Source organism: Leucopleurus acutus, assembly GCF_964270905.1.
Source record: "Leucopleurus acutus genome assembly, chromosome: 1".
Taxonomy (NCBI): domain Eukaryota; kingdom Metazoa; phylum Chordata; class Mammalia; order Artiodactyla; family Delphinidae; genus Leucopleurus; species Leucopleurus acutus.
Genome location: NC_139142.1, coordinates 195,826,450 through 195,847,537, shown reverse-complemented (window position 1 = coordinate 195,847,537; position 21,088 = coordinate 195,826,450). Strand labels below are relative to the sequence as shown.

Genomic DNA, 21,088 nt, shown 5'->3' with positions numbered 1-21,088 from the left:
TCTCGGAATGACAGGATGGAGGGCTAAGAACCTGCCTTCGCTGACCCGTTATTTACCCTCGAAGGGACTTGATCCCTGCAATTCTCATCAGTCAGATGACCAGGCATGGCCACAGTGGCATCAGGGTCTTAATAATTACCGAAAAAGGAAAAAGGTCAGAGAAGAGGGGGAACTGTCCATTATTACGGATGAATTATCTTCACAACAATCCTTGAAACAGGTATTATTTTTCCTAATCAAGATAAGGAGATGGGAGCCCAAGATGTTTAGGTAGATTCTGCCCCCAGGCATGGCTGGTAAGTTATTGTATCTGTTCAGCCAGATCTGACCCCAATGGTGGGGCCCTACCCCTTATACCATGCAGCCTCCGTCTCACAAGTGAAAAGTGACATCAAGATTGCTAACCAGGGCTTCCCTGGAGGCGCAGTGGTTGAGAGTCCACCTGCCTATGCAGGGGACACGGGTTCGTGCCCCGGTCCGGGAAGATCCCACATGCCGCAGAGCGGCTGGGCCCGTGAGCCATGGCCACTGAGCCTGCGCATCCGGGGCCTGTGCTCCGCAACGGGAGAGGCCACAGCAGTGAGAGGCCCACGTACCGCAAAAAAAAAAAAAAAAAAAAAAAAAAAATTGCTAACCAGAGAGCCTGCCGTTGCTGCCTGTGCAGTAGGGCCAGAGGACCCGAGTTGAGATCGCTGCCCTTGGCCCATCTTGGCTCCACGCTTGGCCACATCTGCAGCAGCAGCGTCCATCTGCAAAGGACAGATGCCCCCATCTCTGGGCAAGAGGTGTCGTGGAGAGCAGCCCTCCCAGGCCTGACCTTGCTCCTCTGGAGCTACCCAACTCAGCACCATGACACAGCGCCTCCTGCGGGGGACAAAGCAACCTGTAGTCCCAAAGCTTGGCGACCCTATTGGAAAGCACCTTGGTGGAGGAAGGGGCATCCTCAGTGGCAAAGCAGGCTTTCCAGAAGCTGAGATGCGTGCTGTTAGTCCCACTTGAGAAAGACTTGCCATCTCCTGACGAGGGGGACGTCCAGTGGGGAAGCGTTCTGCCCTGCCCCGTGCTCTCTCCTCTTCTACAAGGTACACGCCTCGGTCCCTCCAGCCCCTTTTTGTCACCCTGAGCTGCGTCACTGCTGCCTTAAGAGCCAAAAGCCACTCTCATTTCAACTGAGAGGTGTCAACAGCTTTCTCACTTGCGAACGCCATGCTACGTACTCACCATTATCGATGGATTCGGTTGTTGATTCCTGGATATTCATCGGCGCTTGCTACGTTGTAGGTACCATTTGAAGAGGTAGGAAGAGAGAAGTGAACAGGTGAACATGCACCATCCCCAGCTTCCAGGGTCTCTGTCTGTCTCTTACACACACACACACACACACACACACACACACACACACCCCTCATCCGATCTTCCGAGGCTGGTGGGTCCACCTGCCCTCCAGTTCCAGCCCCTCCCACCACCTCAGGGAGCTCACTCCCTCTAGTTTTCCCTCTCTTTTCCTCTATCTTAAGCTGCTTCTCCACTGACCCCTCCCCTCCACGCCCCTCCATGATGCTCCCACCCTCAGAAAAGAAACTACCCTCCCTGATTTGTCTCCTCCTACAGCTACCACCCCTGTTCCCCCTTCTGTTCACAGCAAAGGTTCAGAAGGATGGACTTGCTGCCCCCTTTCCCATGTCCCATTGATCCCTCAGTCTCTGGGGGTCCAGCTTCTGGTCCCATCACCCCCATGGTCACTGGAGGTCTCTGGGCACCAAATTCCACAGGCGCTTCTCTGCCCTCCCCTGTCTGAATCAAATAATGTCATCATCTTTCTGCCCCCAACTCGCTCTTCTTTCCCTGACACCTCCTTATCTCTGCGATGGACACCACCACCCATGCAGCCCCTCAAGCCAGGAACTTGAAAGTCGCCTTTGACGTCATCTGCTGTCTCCCACCTGCTCCCTTCTCTGGCCTCTTATTCATGAATTCCTCTTGTTTTCATGTCTTTAAGAGCTGCATCCCTTACTGTCCATACACACCCTCCATGGCTATAATTAGGACCTTCATAAGCCTCTCCTGGTCCTGAAAATCTCCTTGTTCATCTCTGCTTCTGGTCTTGGCCCCTTCCATTCTATCCTATGTGTTGCACCGAGCACCTTCCTAGAATTCTTATCTGATCCCCCACTCATGGTGTTCCTGGCGTTCCATTAGCATGCTAAGGCCGCCCTCCTCATGTCCCTTGTGACCTGACTTGTGCATGACCACCCAGCCTCGTCTCTCCCCCCTTCCTGCCCCCTCACACACATCCGTTACAAGCAGCCCAGCGATCAGTGTGTGACCAAGATCGAAGTCAACGACGAGACCCTTGTTTAATGCTGAGAGGCAAGCTCCCGACACTGAGAACAGCGACCCTCTGGTAGTGTCCACCAGGCAAGCTTAAGAAATAGGTCGAGAAAACATAGAAGGAAAATATGCCCACCCACCCAAGGGAGCCCCTCTGTCCTTTTTTTTTTTGTAGATACAAGTGTATGCTCAGGATGATTCCTCCATGTCTGCGCTGTTCCTTTCATTGTGTATTCTCCTGCCATGTCCTCGGAGCTCTGGTCATCGACACTGTTTGTAGGAAAATAAATAGAGATTAGATGTGTCTCCTCAAACTTAGAGTTTCACAAACAATAAACAAAAGTGAGCTACAGAAAAGAAAAAAAAAGAGAGAGAGAGAAAGAGAGGAGATGCCCAGAAGCTTTAATCCGGGAGAGGGGATTTTGCAGTTGAGTTCGTGACCCGACTGTTGGTGTCTTTGCGGGCTCATTAAGACAGCCGGTGCTGTTTCCTGTCACTCACGGTAACAGGGATGGCATGGATCTAAAACGAGGTGCCTGCTAACCAGAACTTGCTAGATCTCAACTGGGTGTCCCAGTTAGGATTTTCAGCGCTGTTGAAATTCTCAACATCAGAGAGATTTGGCCGCAGAAACTCACAGCAGTGTTAATTATCCTTCTCATTACGATCGCTCCTTTTTGCTACCAAAAGCAGACCTTCCAAATGTGACATTTGTGTTCATTACAAAATGAAATCACTGGGCCATTTAATTAACACTTGCTGTAAATAGTCAGTGATTCCCAAGTGCCAAGGGGTGGATGTGAGAGGGCGGAGGAGAGAGGGGGCCCAGTGGGGGAAACCTAGCTGACGTCATCTTGCTGGATGGTGTTCAGTCTCCGCCCCCTGAGACTCCCCAAGGCTTCAGAGCCTTCAGTATTTAACATGCTCAGACATGTACGAGCATAGCACATGTTTATGCCCACTTAGACCTTCTGATAATATGCTCAGGTTAGCATCACCTGGGTCAGGTTGGGTGTGGCATCAGTCACGGTACTGAGCCAGGTTTGCCCTTGGCCTAGAGCACCGTTTCCTTTGACTCAAAAAGAAGCCCTAAGGGACTTCCCTGGTGGTCCAGTGGTTAAGATTCCGTACTCCCAATGCAGGGGACCCAGGTTCGATCCCTGGTCAGGGAACTAGATCCCACATGCCACAACTAAGAGCCCACATGCTGCAACTCAAAGAACCCACATGCCACAACTAAAGATCCCACGTACCACAACTAAAGATCCCACATGCCTCAACTAAAGGTCCTTCATGCCACAACTAAGACCCAGCACGGCCAAATAAACAAATATTAAAAAAAAGAAGAAGAAGCCCTAAGATTCAGTTCTACTGGGAATTCCCTGGCAGTCCAGTGGTTAGGGTTTCACGCTTTCACTGCTCAGGCCCCGGGTTCAATCCCTGTTCAGGTAACTAAGATCCCACAAGCTGTGCGGTGTGGCCAATAAAAGAAAGATTCAGTCCTACTAAATATGCTGAAGAGCCTGTTTTAAATTGGAGGTTTTATTCGTGTTCAGGTACTTGGGGCCAACAGATCAGAAGATGACTGCCATCGAAAAGAGAGATTGCTACTCGGTTCCCAAGAGGAGGGGGTACCCCATGCCAGGCAGGGCCACATGGGGAAGCACCAGGCTTGGCCAGGAGGCAGAGGGAGCTGGGGACCTGTGGGCACCAGCGTTTATTGTGATTTCTGCAGGAGAGAATGGGTGAGGCAGGGTAAGCAGGTTTAGGATTGGCTAGCTTGAATAATTTCAGCAGGCTTTGGGGCATGTTATAACTGTCCCAGGTTATCCAGTTGCTGGCCCTGGGATGATTAAGGCAGGTGCATAGCAGCCGGGAATGTGAAATCCCCACAGGGGAGGCGAGGAAGTGTATGTGGGCGCTGGATTGGCTGGTCTGCCTGCAAAAGGTATGCTCACAGGTGAACCCTTTACCATCTTTAGGAATTGGCTAAGCCTGGGAGGGGCTGTCCCTCCGGGGTCAGCAAGGCCCCAGACGTCAAAGCATCCAAAACGCATAGTTAATACAGAATCAGACTTGCAATTGTCCACACAGACCCTCTGAAGCTACGAGACATCATTCATTTCCTTAGGTTTACCCAGAGACCTGGAATTTTCTTTGTGAACCCGGTCTTTGAGGAAGCCCTCTGCGCTGGTAGGTAAGCAAATGCAACATCGCCACCTACTGCCCCAAAGGAGGACCTTTGACCAGGCTCTCAGGAAAATCCAAAGGAACAGAACTGGCATCAGGACTTTGAACACACACCGTCAACCTTCCCCGTTTCCCTAGAAGTGTCTTCTCCGGTAGAGCGCGCTGGGCCTCGGTGTGGGATTGCGATGTCTGAGGTCTGTTTTTCTCTGGGCGCTTTTGACTCACTAGCTTCCTAGCGCAGAAGGAAAGTTCGGGATGAATTAAATATACAGGGTTGGGCTTCCCTGGTGGCGCAGCGGTTGAGAGTCCGCCTGCCAATGCAGGGGACGCGGGTTCGAGCCCCGGTCCGGGAAGATCCCCCCGCGGAGCGGCTGGGCCCGTGAGCCATGGCCGCTGAGCCTGCGCGTCCGGAGCCTGTGCTCCGCAGCGGGAGAGGCTGCAACAGTGAGAGGCCTGCGTACTGCAAAAAAAAAAATACATATATATATATATATATATATATATCTCCAGGGTTACAGAACAATAATATGACAGACCTGGAACTCACAGGGTTTCCCAGGCTGTTTCTTGGTGATAAAGGTTAACAGGAAACTGCTTTCCAGTTTCTTTCAAAAGGAGGTGATTTTTTTTCCTGTCCATCTCAGAATATGCTTGTTATTTCCTCCACCTTCCTGTCTCTTGTGCAGCCAGGGAACAAATACTATCTCAAAAGGCATAGAATTTGCCATCTCATTTCAGTTTTCCATTATTAGAGAGTTGGAAAGGGAAGTGTTACTTTTTTTTCTTAATATGCTGTTGAGGAGAAAATGGGGGGGGCCGGGGGGAAGAATGTCTTCGCTCCTTAATTCTCAAGAATTAAAGCAAAGCAAATGGGATCAAGATGTACGGCACTGTTTTGAAAAAATTAAGTTATTTCAGACCCAACAGCTTTCGACTCAGAATTATTATTCCAGAGCCAAGGTCACTGACTGGCAAACTCTAGAAGCCTCTGCTCTTCTTCTGGCTCTAGGACTGAAAGCCATCAGCAGCCCTGCATGGGCAGCAGCTTTCCATGTCCACGGTGAAAGAAGGGGCAGAGGGACAGGGGCTGGGTGTGGAGTATAAGACCCCCAATCATAAATGGTCTGGGAAATCATTTATTATTTTTTCTCCCTCCTGCACTGTCTTCATCGCCCATTTCACTGTCCAGTAAGAACTCCCACCAACGGTGTGTGGAGAGGAGAGCAGTTGAAAGCATCTTTCATTCGTAGAACCTTAAGTGTTGGTGCCAGGCTCTGGATTAGTGCTGGGTATGCAAAAATGTATGAGATTTGGTCCCAGGCCTCAAGGAGTTAGCAGCCTACTAAGAAGGCATCTCAGGGAACAGAAAAATCACGGCACCATGGGGCCACACAGTAAGCAGAGGTCGTCACCGGAGCCCAGGAGAGGAGGTCTGCTGTGGGGACCGTCCGCAGAGTCAGCGAAAGCTTGTGGTGACCCTGAGTGAGTCTGAAGGGAGCAGGGGTGAGCTGGGGTGTGCAGGAGGATGGCTCCGGAAGTGAGAGGAATAGCTCGGACACAGGCACAGAAGCAAGATGGATCCGTAATAGGCCACGCCTGCAGGTCGCCCAGCTGAGCTGGCTTTGCTCTGACCCACCCGAAGCCCCATCCCGAGCCTCTGTCACCCTCTCCCCCTGCCCTCCTCTGCTTCCTTTCCCTTCCCTTCCATCTGTCTGCCTTCCTTCCCTCCTTCTGGTTTTGCTATTCTGACTACCCCTCGCCAGAAAGTTTACAACGGATGTGGACTTCTTAATTACATCAAATGTAACTTACAGTCGGTTCTCCATATCCACGGATCAGATGTGAAACCCGCGGATATGTACCGACTGTACTGCACCATTTTATTTACTTTTTAAAATTTCGTTTGTTTGTTTTAGTTTATTTATTTATTTTTGGCTGCGTTGGGTCTTCGTTGCTGTGCGCGGGCTTTCTCTAGTTGCGGCGAGCGGGGGTTACTCTTCATTGCGGTGCGCGGGCTTCTCACTGCGGTGGCTTCTCTTGTTGCGGAGCACGGGCTCTAGGCCTGCGGGCTTCAGTAGTTGTAGCATGTGGGCTCAGTAGTTGTGGCTCGCGGGCTCTAGAGCGCAAGCTCAGTAGTTGTGGCACACGGGCTTAGTTGCTCCCTGGCATGTGGGATCTTCCAGGACCAGGGCTCGAACCTGTGCCCCCTGCATCGGCAGGTGGATTCTTAACCCTGTGCCACCAGGGAAGCCCTACTGCACCATTTTATATCAGGGGCTTGAGCATCTGAGGATTTTGATATCCTGGGGGAGAGGTGGGTCCTGGAACCAATCCCCTGTGGATACCAAGGGAAAACTGTGTTTTGCTTTGAGACGTAGAATTTGCTTCTATATTTCAAGTCTCCATTACTAGGGGAGTGAAGGTAGTACAGCTTTACACTCAGGCCCTTTATGGAGACCTCCGTGACCTAGAATACTTGCTCCAAAAGGCGGAGGCAGGTGCTTGTTTTCTTTTCTTTTTTTTTTTGGTAGGGAAGGGGGTGGTGGTAGAGATCAACCAGCCACCTCATTCCCAGGCTTTGCATGAATAAAGACTATATCGTAATTTCCAAAAATTTTGTAGACCCTCCATGATGGTAATTGTCAGACTAGTATCCGCGGATTGAAAATATCTACTAATCTCTGAAGATGACTCTGGATTCAATTACAAATTTAAATGAATCTGTGTTGTATTCATCACGACAGCCTCTGCACACATCTGTAAAATGGTCAAAGATGTTGTTTACTTAGTCTGTAGACAAGAGGCTGCAAACTGGGGGGGCCACGGGCTCGCCCAAGCCTACACACACATTTTGTTTGCCTTACAGTGTTGGTGTGTTGGTTTTGCTATCGTTGTTGTTGTTTTAATCTGAATTAGGTTCCAGTATTTGAAAGCAGCAGGCTTCTTAGGTGGGGAACTGCTGACCACGTCCTGCTGTCTTTTACAGACTGGCAAGCGGAAGCCCAGCAAGGTTATGGGACTTGCCCTGAATCACACAGCGCTGGGCCCAGATCACTGGGCTCTCGGCTTCCTCCCCAGGATTCTTTCCATCACATCTTAACGCTGTTCTGGACGATCATAGCACTTGTTTCTTCTCATTTCACCTCCTGCCCCCTCTTGGGGCCCCCAGTTTCCACGAGGCAGGTACCCAGTGCCCTCCAGGTGTTGCCACCCCACTCAGAACCTCTTCCCCTCCAAGGCTCTGCTTGCCAATCATTTCCTTCTCCCCTCTCATCACAGCTCCCTCAGTGCAGCTGAGCCTTAGACAAGTACAAGTGCCTTCCCTAATTCAGGAATTGAATAAACTCCAGAGTCGATGTGTAAAGGATCATTGAATTAAACTTAAATAATTTCAGCATGTGTTGTCTTGACAAAAATCCATAAGTTTCATCTGGATAAAAAATCCAATTCTCATTTGGCTTCATGTGCATGAATATCACGGCTTTAAGAACACCAGCCACAGCTCTCTGGACATGCAGACGTCAAACCCCACCTTGCCGTCGTCACGAAGACCTGTTGTAACCATCTCAAGGAGAAATAGGGCCCTTCTTTCGATTAAGCAGAAGAAATTATCTTCTAAAACTCCAGCTCAACAGTGATGAGGACAAAAAGTAATGCAATGGAAACAAATGACATTATAAAAAAATTGGAAAGCAGGTAATGAAAAAGGAAGTAAATGGTCAAGTTCAAGTGTACTCTTAGAGGTTGATGGCAGGCCGGCTCTTTGCTATGAGAAGGGCTGTCAGTCATGATGGTCCTAACCCACGGTAAACGAACTTGAAAAGCACTGTTTTCTCTCAAAAAGGAATATGGTGGAAGCAATAGATGATGCCGTTTTCTTTTGTTCCTGTTGGATCGGGCGTCCGTATCCTCAAGTCAAATCATGTAACTCGGAGAACACATGATTTTCTGCCTGGTTGGTTGATGCTTCTGTAGTTCACTGGCAGTTTTTCTCTTCCAGGTTCTATATAGAGAGCATCTCATACCTAAAGGACAATGCCACCATAGAGCTCTTCTTCCTGAACGCCAAGTCCTGTATCTACAAGGTAAGAACTTCCTCTTCCTGTTCAGAGTTTTCCGTTGAAATCTGGAAGTCTCCTTTGAAGCTGGGAATCCCAACTTGCTGCCCCTAATGCAATTTTATTGATTAGTAGAAGTAATTTATAAATTAATGACTATAAATAAATGAGAACTCCGTGGAGCTAAAGCTATCAGGTGTTCATAACGTGACTACTTCCAACCCCATCACTGTGTTTTAGCTCCTTGGAGGTGTTCCTTAGCTTGACTTTAGGGGTCTCCTGAACTTGGCAACTGTGGCCAAAAGAGGGAAACCCAGACCAATGTGACAAATGCACTCGGTCTCACAATTATAAATGAACCTCTTATAACCAAATGCATGTATATTTGATCATTTTTGGATGTTCTGGAAGTATCTCTCAAAAGGATGCTCTTGGCACTTTGGGTGAGACAATTTTTTATTTTTTTTATTGAAGTATAGTTGATTTACAATGTGTTAATTTTTGCTGTACAGCAAAGTGATTCAGTTATATATATACATTCTTTTTCATATTCTCTTCCATGATAGTGTATCACAGGATATTGAATACAGTTCCCTGTGCTGTACAGTAGGACCTTGTTGTTTATCCATCCTATAGATACTCGTTTGCATCTGCTCATCCCAAGCTCTTACTCCACCCCTCCCCTACCCCCCTCCCCCTTGGCAACCACAAGTCTGTTCTCTATGGGGTGGGACAGTTTTTTTACTGTGATAAAAGTTACCATGGTCTCCATTGGTAAGTGTACAGTTCAGTGGCATTAAGTACGTTTACCTTGTTTTACATCCATCCACAGAACTCTTCATCATACAGAACTGAAACTCTGTACCCCTTAAACAGTAACTCCCCACCGCCAGCCCCTGGCAACCTCCATTCTATTTTCTGTCTTTAGGAACTTGACTACTCTGGGTACCTCACGTGAGTGGAATCACGCAGTATTTGTCCTGTTGTGATTGGCTTATTTGACTTAGCATAATGTCCTCGAGGTCCATCCATGTTGTAGCCGATATCAGAAGTTCCTTCCTTTTTATGGCTCATATTCCATTGTATGCAGTTACTACGTTTTGTTTATTCACCCACCAGTCCATGGACCCTTGCGTAGCTTCCACCTTTTGGCTGTAGTGAATGATGCTGCTGTGAACGTGGGTTTATAAATACCTGTTCAAGTCCCTGCCTTCAGTTGTTTTGGGTGAATACCCAGAAATGGAATTGCTGGATCAGATCATAATTCTATTTTTCATTCTTTGAGGAGCTGCCATACTGCTTTCCATAACGACTGCACCATTTTATATTCCCACCGACAGTGTGTGAAGATTCCATTCTGCACATCCTTACCCACACTTGTTATTTTCTGGGGTTGTTTTTTTTTAATAACAACCAGCCTAGGAATTCCCTGGCAGTCCAGTGGTTAGGACTCTGCGCTTTCCCTGCTGAGGGCACTGGTTCAATCCCTGGTCGGGGAATTAGGATCCTGCGAGTTGCACCGTGCAGCCAAAAAACAAACAAATAAATAGTAGCCACCCTAGTGGTATTAGGTGGTATCTCACTGTGGTTTGGGTTTGCTTCTCCCTGACGATTAGCGACGTTGAGCATCTTTTCGTATGCTCTCTGGCCATTTGTACATCTTCTTCACGGACACGTCTATTCAAGCGACAGTTCTTAATTGAGTGGGACAGTCCCTTGCATCCAGGTCCCCCATATGCTTGTAGTGTTTCCTTTCACTGGATAACCCAAAACGCCCACAGAATCCAGCACACACCCCGTCCCGGGGGAGAGGGGCTTGCAGAATACCGCTCCCCGCCCTGGGTTGAGAATCCTAACTAACAGAATGTATTTAAAGTGAACGCCCACTCTGCACCCGCCCTCCAACACGCCCCCTTCTGTCTCAGGAGTGCAGCCTTAGGGCAGCTCGTTAATGACCAGGGAGAAGGACAGCTGGTCCTTAACGCCCCTGGCGCCGTGGTGGGCTTGGTGCCGAGCGCCTTCTGTAGGTTGTGTGTGGCTGCATCTTTGCACCGTCTCTGAGATGAAGACTATCTTTATCTTAGTTTTCCCTGTGAAACAGATGAGGCACAGGGTGGTTATGAGATTCACCCAGGGTTGCATATCCACTGAATGGCAGAGTCAGTCAGGGCTGAAGTTGGCAGCCTGATTCCAGATCACAGATCTCACCCGCTGGGCTGCACTGTGCCCTGGAGGGCAGACTCTCCTTAGAGAACTTCAAAGCCAAGTACACCTGTTGTAACATGGTCAATGGCTGTATTCAGAGGAGATCCCGCTGCCTGTATTTTCCTGTTTAACTAAACGTAGTTTGGAGGGATTGCAACACCTGACTACACATTAAAGCACACACACAGGTGAAGCGGTCTGTCAGCCATCACTTCTCCTTCTGGAAGTTCTTCAGCACATCACTGCACAGAATAGCTCCACTGAATGCAAATGTTAAAAATCGTGGAGGGCGTGGTAGTGATCAGATTCAGTTCTGTGAAAGAACCTCGCTTGGTGACAACTGCTGAACCAAGACTTAACCTGGGCTCAAGCCCAAGAGCGCTCAGACTACAGTATTTGGGGGTTTTGCTGAATGGAAGAACAAAGACGCTGCGTGTAGTTCCAGGGACTTGCAAATTTCTTCCTCTCTCTAAACCCTCATTTTCTCATTATAAAGTGGAAATAATAATACCAGTCTTAATGTACCTCGTAGGTGGCAAGCGGCTCTGATGGTGTTTGTTTAATCCATGTGAAAGCACTTTGGAAGAATTCAGGAATAAAAAGTGAGGACTGTCCACCAGGGGGCAGACTTGGGCAGTAGATGCCTGGGAAGTCGCTGACTGGGATGAAATCGCCCTCAACCCCAGCAAGTAAAAAGTTGCCCCAAACTGTGCTTATACAGACCCCTGGGTTAAGGGAGCAGACGTGGTTTCTCTCGGAGTTGTGCAGTTCAGTCTAGTCACAGATGCTGAGCTGAAGGTGAAGATTTCAGTGCTTCTGAACATAATGATCACAGAGGACTCTGGGATGAATGGGAAATTTTAAAAAAGAAATCCCCAGAACTAAAGAGGTGATGCATTCGGAGCCAGCCACATTTAGGGTCCAGGTGCCCACAGCCATCAGCCTGCCTGCTGACCTGGGTGGTGTGTGCCCTTCTAGAACCCCAGCTGTCTCTTCTCATCATCTGTCCTGGAGCTTAGTGACTTGCGTCAGTGAGCCCGAGTTGGCTCTTCTGAAGGTTACGTAGGGGACAGAATCGCGTCACAAGGCCACCCGTCTCCTTCCCATCATCAAAAATAATGTTTTCATCTGCATAAGTTGACACTTAGAGTCTATAAAAATTTTTTCACTTGTCTTACATTTTTTGAGGCTCATGAGTGGGATGGAATCATCAGCTGTACTGAGGGAGGAAACCGATGCTGGAGAGATTTAGTAACTTAGTGAAAGACAAGGAACCAGAAGTGGTGGAACAGGCTTGGCACAGTTGTAAATATGTAAAGATGGCGGAAAGCCCGGGAGCAGAATGATTGTGATTAGGGGTTTAGACTCCGTGGCTCACAGACTTGGGTTCCCTTCCTACCTCTGCCTCTTAGCGACTGCAATAAATGTGGACACCTTCTGTGACGTCTCCAAGCTTAATTTTCTTCTTTGGTTGAACACGGATATTAAAAGACCCAACCCACCACCTTCTTGGGGAGATTAAGCGAGATAGACATGAAGGTGGTTAGCACCCGACCAGGCACGTTATTAGCTCCCGCTGAGATAGAATTGCTCACTTGGAATCAGAGCTGAGCTCACCTTGGCCGCGATTTTCTGCATGCTGCCCACACTGCCCTCTGGCGCTTTGGAGGCCTTGATGGACCTGAGAGTGGTTCCAGACACGTAACCGGTAGGTGATGCTGATACCAGCTGACCCAGCGCACTCCCTGTGTCTTGGGGAGCGATTCCTACAACGTACTAGAATCTAAGTTGTTCAGATACCATAAGCTGTTTATTCCTGCTTCTCCAAGTCCTTATTTCATTCGCTTTTTTAACGCGTTCACATTTATTTTTATCTAAGTAATATATGCCGTGGTTTAGAAGCCACATGGCTCTAGGAGGCTGTTTATGAAAAAGAGCCCCCCTCCCCCCTCCCGCCCCCCCCCCCCGCAACTCCTGCCGCTTCCAGCAATTTTAGCTGTTTCTTCTGGTATTTGCCTCTCTCTGTTTGTAAATAATGGGCACAGGGTGTTATTCCTTGATTTATCCATCTTTGATGTACTGAATTCTTCGTGAGGTAGGTGAGGATTGAGGTCTCCTATGCAACCACCCACACTTTCCTTTTCCCATTTTCCCAGTATGGTGATAGCACAGTTCTGGGCAAAAGCCATACCCATCAGCATTACATTATTATGACTAATCCAAGTAGCATCCTAAGGTTGTGATTCCTTTTTTAGACAACCAGTTATTTTACCTAAAGGTAATAATAATTGCCTTGCTGTTACTTGTTTTAGTTTCTATGTATCCATCATTTTTTTTTTTTCCAGAAGCTACAGATTCCCAAATGTCTACCGACGTTAATTTGCATCTGCATCAGATAATTCATCCATTCCTCTCTTTAGCTTGGGTTTTGTTGCTGCTGCCTTTGTTGTTTTTCCAGGCACCTCCCTTTTAGAGTCCTCTGTCCTTCTGTTCCTGTCTGGACGTGGCCTCATTCATAGCCCTCAGCCCAAGATGCCCCTTTCCTATCCCGTCTTCCCTTCACCCCAGCTCTGGACTGGGTGCTCTGCTTCCTGGATCCCGAGTCTTCCTGTGTTTTGTTTTACAACATTGTTTCACTGGAGAACATCCTGCAGTAACCCAGAGAAAGCGTATATGAGAAGTAAAATGTTTGGGTCCTTGCATATCTGCAAAAGCCTTTGCTCTGCTTTTATATCTGGTTAATGGTTTGACTGATGTGGAAATACAGAATGACTCCTCTCGGAATATCAAAGGTGCTGCCTCAGAGTCTTTGAGAGTTCTTGCTCTGGTGAAGTCTGCAGTCCATACGCTGTATGTGGACTCCCCCCACCTCCATGACCACCCACGGGATCTCTTAGGATTTCTTCTTTATTCCTCTTCATCTGAAGTTGCAGGATGGTGTGCCCTAAAGTAGGTCTTTGTAAGCCCACTGTGTTGTGTATTCAGCGGGCACTTTTAGTCTGGACATTCGTATTCTTCAGTTCTGGGAGGTTTTTCGTATTGTTTCTTTAGTGATGTCTCTCTGTTTCCTCTGTGCTCTCCTTCTGGAGCTCCTGTTAATCTGATGCCGGGCACAGCCTCCTGCTTTGATACCTGGTTTCTCCTATTTTCCATCTTTGTCATTTTGTTCTACTTTCTAGAAGATTTCCTCAATATTATCTTGAATCTCCTCTATTGATTTTTTAACCTTTGCCATCATGTTTTGAATTTCCCAGACTTCCTTCATATTATCTGATTTTTCTTTATATACATGTAATCCTGTTATTGTCTTTGAGCCTAATATCCTCTTATCACTCCAACAATATTAATTATCATGCACGTTCTGTTTCCTTTGTGTTTCTTTCCAGTTCTTTTTTTTTTTTTTTCTCTATTTATTTTGGTCTCTGTCTTTCATGTAGGAGGCTTTCCATCCATATTTAAGAGTGAGGCACTCAGAAGCTCCCAGTGCCCAGGTGGGGATGGTCCTCTGTGGCTGTCCCTGTGGAGTGTCCCAGTGGCAAGCTGTTTCTTTCAGTGGGAACCCTAAGTATCAGTGCTTCGTGTCTTTTCTCATGGCTCTTCATTGTCTCCAGAGGATGTAATGTCTTACTTCAGTCCTGGGATGTCTCCTCCCGCTTCAGGGTCTTGGGGACGGAGTGACCTCCATTAGGGTGTAGGCCCCCTTTTGAATCCCTGAGCTCTCGGTCTGCTTCATCCTAGCTTCCTACGCATCATCTTCTCCAGAGAGCAGACCTCTGATCTCTTCAACAGCACAAAAGCAAGGAAAGGTGTTTTGCTTTGTTCATTTGTTTTGTCATTTTCCCCAAACCACGAATGCCAGCTCTCACTTTCCACTCTTCACCAGGAGACAGAAAGCAGAACTGCAGTGGATTTCTCTCTCACTTCTCCTTGCTTTACAATCCCCCTATTTTCTACCAAAAGAACAGGAAATTACAGTCATAATCTGTACAAGATGCAGAAAGTTAGAATCTGGTCAGGAACGAGCGGGGCTCTACTCGCCTCCTTTCAGTGAAGCAGGAAGACGTGTCAAAAGGGGTCATCGGGACTTCCCTGGTGGTGCAGTGGTTGAGAGTCCGCCTGCCAATGCGGGGGACGTGGGTTCGTGCCCGGGTCCGGGAAGATCCCACATGCCGCAGAGCGGCTGGGCCCGTGAGCCATGGCCGCTGAGCCTGCGCGTCCGGAGCCTGTGCTCTGCAATGGGAGAGGCCACGACAGTGAGGGGCCCAAGTACTGCAAAAAAAAAAAAAATCAGGGCTTCCCTGGTGGCACAGTGGTCGAGAGTCCGCCTGCCGATACAGGGGACGCGGGTTCGTGCCCCAGTCCGGGAAGATCCCACATGCCGCGGAGCGGCTGGACCCGTGAGCCGTGGCCACTGAGCCTGCGCGTCTGGAGCCTGTGCTCCGCAACGGGAGAGGCCACAGCGGTGAGAGGCCCAACGTACCACAAAAAAGAGGTCATCGACACCCGACATGGCCACTTCCTTCACCAGCATTTCTGTTGTGTTTCGACTCATTCAGGGGACAGGGGGTGATGGAAAGGAAACTTATGACCAAGGGATGGACGAAACTCATTGAGAAATGTGTTTCTAGTTCCGAGGAAAACTCCCATGGGAAGTGAGCCTAGGATGATGTGTGCTTCCTAGGAAGTGACCCAGGAGAGCAGAGCTCTCCTGCCAAGTTTTCCATCTGGTCGTCTCTCTCTTGGGATGTGGCTTCCTCTGTCAACTGGAGAAGGCCCATCAGTCAGCCCCGTGGGGGGCAGTGGACTTGCTACACTAGAGGGAGTGCTGGGGTGGACGTGGACTCTAATCTCAGCACTTTCACCACCTTCAGGATTGAATCCTGCCTGCTCGGAGTTCTCCACTGGCAAAGTGAGCTGGCTGTCAAAATTAGTCACCACAATAATTTTCAAAAGCTCTGCAGACAACATGTGCTAGGTCATAAAATGTCAAAATGTTTTTTTTAATTTTTAAAAAGAAGGATTCCCTTAGATGATAGATCTTAAAGTTATAAGGGAAATATAGAATTCTGAAATCCAGCTTCCTGTCATCTTCAGAGGCATACCTTCCGAGAGATAAGAAAAGAGGCTCCCGGAACTTCCCTGGTGGTTCAGTGGTTAAGAATCCACCTGCCAATGCGGCGGACACGGGTTCAAGCCCTGGTCCGGGACAATCCCACATGCCGCAGAGCAACTAAGCCCGCACACCACAACTACTGAAGCCCCTGCGCCTAGAGCCCATGCTCCACAACAAGAGAAGCCACCACAATGAGAAGCCCGCGCACCGCAACAAAGAGTAGCGCCGCAACTAGAGAAAGCCCGCGCACAGCCACAAAGACCCAATGCAGCCATAAATGAATGAATGAATGAATGAAAGAAAAGAGGCCCCTACACTGAAGGACCTTCCACTGCTATTCAGTTCCTAAGAGGAGCAATTTGATCCTTAGATGATTTAAGTTGGGTGAAGTGAGGGACTGGTCAACATAACTAGCTGCCCTGTTATGGATCTCACGTTTGAACGGAAGGGGTTGACCGTCCACTCCTTATATACATCCATCACATTTAAATGCTTGATCTCAGAATTTACCTTGTCCGAAATGATAACCAAAGAAGCAGGGCCAGTGGCCACCATCTGAAGACGCACAGAAGTATGTCTCCTGGTTTGGAGGAGAAGTTGGTACCAGCATTTTTCTGAGTGAATTTTGATGATCACTTTCCACTGACCTCTCACTAAACAAGGCGCCTGGTCAATGCTCAGTAAATTGTTTTTAATGGCTTCGTTTCCAATCCCAGGGAGAAAGGATTTGCATATTTCCTAGGAAATTACCAAGTTTGGAGCCTACATGTACCCACTGAGAGCAGATCATGTCAGAAAAACAAACTTAAAATTCCTCCTTTCTGTGCGCTAGGGGGTCTGGTCCAGCCTTCTGTGCCTAGATGTCCCCATTGAACTAAGAGCGTCACATATGATTGAAGTTCAAACAGTCATCCCTGGGCCAAGTTTGCTACTTTGGTCTAAATACCATCACTCTTGCTGAAATTAAAATAAGCAACCTTTATCCAAGATCTTCCAAGAGATTTGCTAATGAGCAGAGGATATCTCGTCTGAAGATGAGAGACAAAAGCCCAGAATCAAGTCCCACAGGACAGAGGAACCAACATAAACATTTGTCTCAGACTCACAGAATCCTGGTCATTATCTCTTAGATGGAGGGTTGCCAGCTTGGTGTATGTGCTCGCATGACAGAGAGAGGAAGGGAAGGAGGACAGAGAGGGACTTCCATCTTCAACTCTCTAGAAATAAACATACGCAGACCCATCATCTGGGCTGTGCCCGTGACCTCTACAGGAGAGATCCCTCAGGATCGTGAAATGGACTGTATGCAGTGGACAGCGGGAGAAATACCCGGGCCACCGAGTGAGAGAGTGCCCCAGACAAACATGAAGGGACTTGACTGATGAGAAACTGGCAGAGGGCTCAGAGAGGAATTGTGCAAGATCACATCAGTCTTATCCCCCCCGTCAGCCCCTGATGGCCTGGGGGCGCCTTCCCATAGCCACTGTAGGTTGTGCAGTGAAACACGGCGTCACGTGGGCTCAACGAGGCTGAATGTGGGTGTCAGGACCCACTGGGATGATATACGTGGTGACCGATACACACACACATGTAGACACACACACAATGCTGCCCACCTCCTTAAAAAATAAGTCTTACTAGCGAGTCCAACAGCCATTATGGAGAACAGCATGGAGGTTCCTTAAAAAACTAAAAGTAGAACTACCGTATGATCCAGCAATCCCACTCCTGGGCATATATCCAGAGAAAACTCTTTTTCAAAAAGATACATGGGGGCTTCCCTGGTGGCGCAGTGGTTGAGAGTCCGCCTGCCAATGCGGGGGACGCGGGTTCGTGCCCCAGTCCGGGAAGATCCCACATGCCGCGGAGCAGCTGGGCCCGTGAGCCATGGCCGCTGAGCCTGCATGTCCGGAGCCTGTGCTCCGCAACGGGAGAGGCCACAACAGTGAGAGGCCCGCGTACCACAAAAAAAAAAAAGATACATGGACTTCCCTGGTGGCACAGTGGTTAGGAATACGCCTGCCAGTGCAGGGGACACAGGTTCGAGCCCTGTTCTGGGAAGATCCCACATGCTGCGGAGCAACTAAGCCTGTGAGCCACAACTACTGAGCCTGCGCTCTAGAGCCCCCGAGCCACAACTACTACAGCCTGTGCGCCTAGAGCCCGTGCTCCACAACAAGAGAAGCCACCTCAATGAGAAGCCTGTGCACTGCAACGAAGAGTAGCCCCCGCTCGCCGCAACTAGAGAGAGCCTGCGTGCAGCAGCGAAGACCCAACGCAGCCAAAAAAAAAAAAAAAAAAAGATACATGCACCCCTATGTTCATTACAGCATTACAGCACTATGTACAATAGCCAAGACATGGAAGCAACCTAAATGTCCATCAACAGATGAATGGATAGAGAAGATGTGGTACATGTATACAATGGAATATTACTCAGCCATAAAAAAGAATGAAATAATGCCATGTGCAGCAACATGGATGGACCTAGAGATTATCATACTAAGTGAAATAAGTCGGACAAAGACGAATACCATATGATATCACTTATCCGTGGAATCTAAAATAATGATACAAACGAACTTATTTGCAAAACAGAAATAAAGTCACATATGTAGAAAATAAACTTATGGTTACTCGGGGGAAAAAGGGGAGAGGGATAAATTGGGAGATTGGGATTGACATATACACACCACTATATATAAAATAGATAAGCAACAAGGACCTCCTGTATAGCACAGGGAACTCTATTCAATACTCTGTAATGAGCTATATGGGAAAAGACTCTAAAAAAGAGTGGATATATGTATATGTATAACTGTTCTGTACGGCAGAAGTTAACACAACATTGTAAATTCTTATAGTCCAATAAGAAGTTTTTTAAAAAATAAAATAAAATGTAAAAAAAATAAAAAAGATTCCAATAAATGCTAAAAAAAATGCTGAAGAACAGACAAAATTGTGGAGTTCAGATGATTCAGAAATGCCAGTAAGTGAAAATAAATAATGCAGACCCGAAATTTGTAGTGAGTCTCAGAGTTTCCAAATCACCTCTACATTTCCGCCTCACCAGACTCAATACAATAATTGGGAAAGAAATTGTTCTCCCCATTCTACTGACGAGGAAGATGAAACTCAAAGAGGTCCAGGGATGTATTTATTCAATGCCCCAGAGTAGAAATAGTCTTAAAGAGATGGCAAGAAACCATCCTCTTCGGGCGTTTTGCGGGTACAAAGAAAGATGGTTACAGTGGGTGAGGATTTACCAGAAAAACCGTGGGGCAGCCCTGCAGGTCGCTCTGCTTGGACTTGGCAAAGGTCATTCTCATTGAAATCTTTTCAACCTACCATGTGGTTGCTCATCATCTTTTCTGTTATAAAGCTCTCACGAATCTTCCATGAGAGCTGGAATTTCTGACCAAGGAGGAAGGCTTTTCATTAAGATTCTCTGTTGAGTCTGAATATCACCACCAGGGCCCTTGGAGCAAGGGGGTCGTGACGAGTTCCTCCAGCTCTCAGGACTTTTGGAGACCGTCCTTACACCTGTCACTGGGGATTCTCATGGGGCTCTCTCTTTGGAACACTCAGAGACCCTCAGAATGGAAATCTTTTTGAGCATATTGTTAACCGTGAGGCTGCTGATAGATGACCTCAGGCCTCCTCATTCGGCAACTTGTAGAGCAATGCAGAATGCCATCGTCCACAGCCCTGTCTGAACACACACACACACACAGACACACACACGCACACCCTGCAGAGAGTCACGTTTTGTCTGTCCATACCGCGTGGCAGAAGATCACAGAAAGCGGCACACGTGGTTCAGTAGCAAGTAAGACAGATGTCCAAAGGACACGTGACCTCCGTGACGTCACTGACCCTCCCATCAGTATCCCCCTGTTAGCAGTGAGTCTCAGGAGGAAATGACTCCATGCCCACCAGACCACCCTAGATTCCCAAGGAAGCCTCCAGCTCGGCAGACAACCCTGCCGACACCCCTCCTCACATGGCTCTCAGGGCACTGGGGGCACAGAGGAGCGTCCCCTGTCCAGCCTGTGGGTGATGCCGGTGGGCAACATCCGTACATCTTCCTTGAAGGGCCTTCTGATCCCCATCTTTCTGCATTTCCCCCTCGGTCGGGGGAAAACCCATTGCCCCAGGAAAGTGTGGGATTTTTGCACGAACTCTTCGTGATCGTGTTCGGTTTATTTGCTCTGCTTGAGCAGAAACACTTGAACAGAGCCACCTCTGCATTTGAGAGAAGCCAGATGAGAAAAAGGTGCAGTGATCTTTGGAATGTTATATGGTAGGCGGATCCCTGGAAACATCTGTCCGCTTCTCCCCACGGGGGCTCAGCTCTCAGGGTTTGAGGTACAACGGGAGGTGTGTGGTGTGGGCAGGAAATCTAGAGCTCTGTTCCATCACAGGGGATAAAATCACCTGGGAGGACGAGGTATAAACGGGGGAAGGTATTATAAACAGGAGACATCAGGGAATCAGGCAGCGGCTGCGAGGTAGGAAAGCGTGTTCTTCGCCATTAGGGAGCATCTCTTCCCCCACCCCCATCCCCGTTCCTAGATTGGGTCTTATAAACACCATTTAGACTCTGTACTGATTCCTCTGAGGACAGATGATGCCATGATTCTTGAACTCAATAAATACTAAATGGAAACGGTGAGAAGGAATACCGCAGCTCTCTTTCCCGTCACATTTTGCAAGAGTGGGGACGTCTGGGCCACCTCATTCTTCAATCCTTTTCCCTCTTACCGGTCACATTCTGGCTCTCATTGTTTTTAATATCTTCACTGGGAGATGGTCAAGGTCAGAGAAAGTGGAAATTCACCCCAGTTAGAGGCACTAGTTCCCACTTACCCTGAGGACACATATGGTCAGTGAGAGAGAAGTATAAATCAGGTTCGATGTTTAAATGGGCATCTTTGGTAGCTTGATTCTGAATAATGGTACATACATTACAGTTAATGCTGCCGTGCGATTAGCGTCTCACAGCCTCTCCTGGAACTGCAGAATGGACTGTGTAAAATCAAATCAAATAGAAAACGACCGCCCTCCGCCTTCCGCACTCCTGCCCTCTTTCCCAAAGATATAGATGTTTCCCTTTAGCAGATGAGTCAAGTAATGAACTAAAAACAATGTTCGCACTTAACAGGGTTGTTCCCCATGGTTGGCTTTGAGT

General features: G+C 48.2%; 1 protein-coding gene across 5 annotated transcripts in view; it reads left to right on the top strand.

Annotated features, from left to right (window-relative positions):
* Positions 1 to 21,088, top strand: part of FRMD4A (FERM domain containing 4A) — a gene marked incomplete at both ends in the record, with an annotated part of 616,891 nt that overhangs the window by 487,413 nt on the left and 108,390 nt on the right. For all 5 annotated transcript variants that reach the window (XM_082854721.1, XM_082854724.1, XM_082854723.1 and 2 more), the window contains one exon: positions 8,522 to 8,606. In XM_082854721.1, coding sequence (XP_082710847.1) covers positions 8,522 to 8,606 — 85 coding nt within the window. The remainder of the gene's footprint in view (positions 1 to 8,521; positions 8,607 to 21,088) is intronic.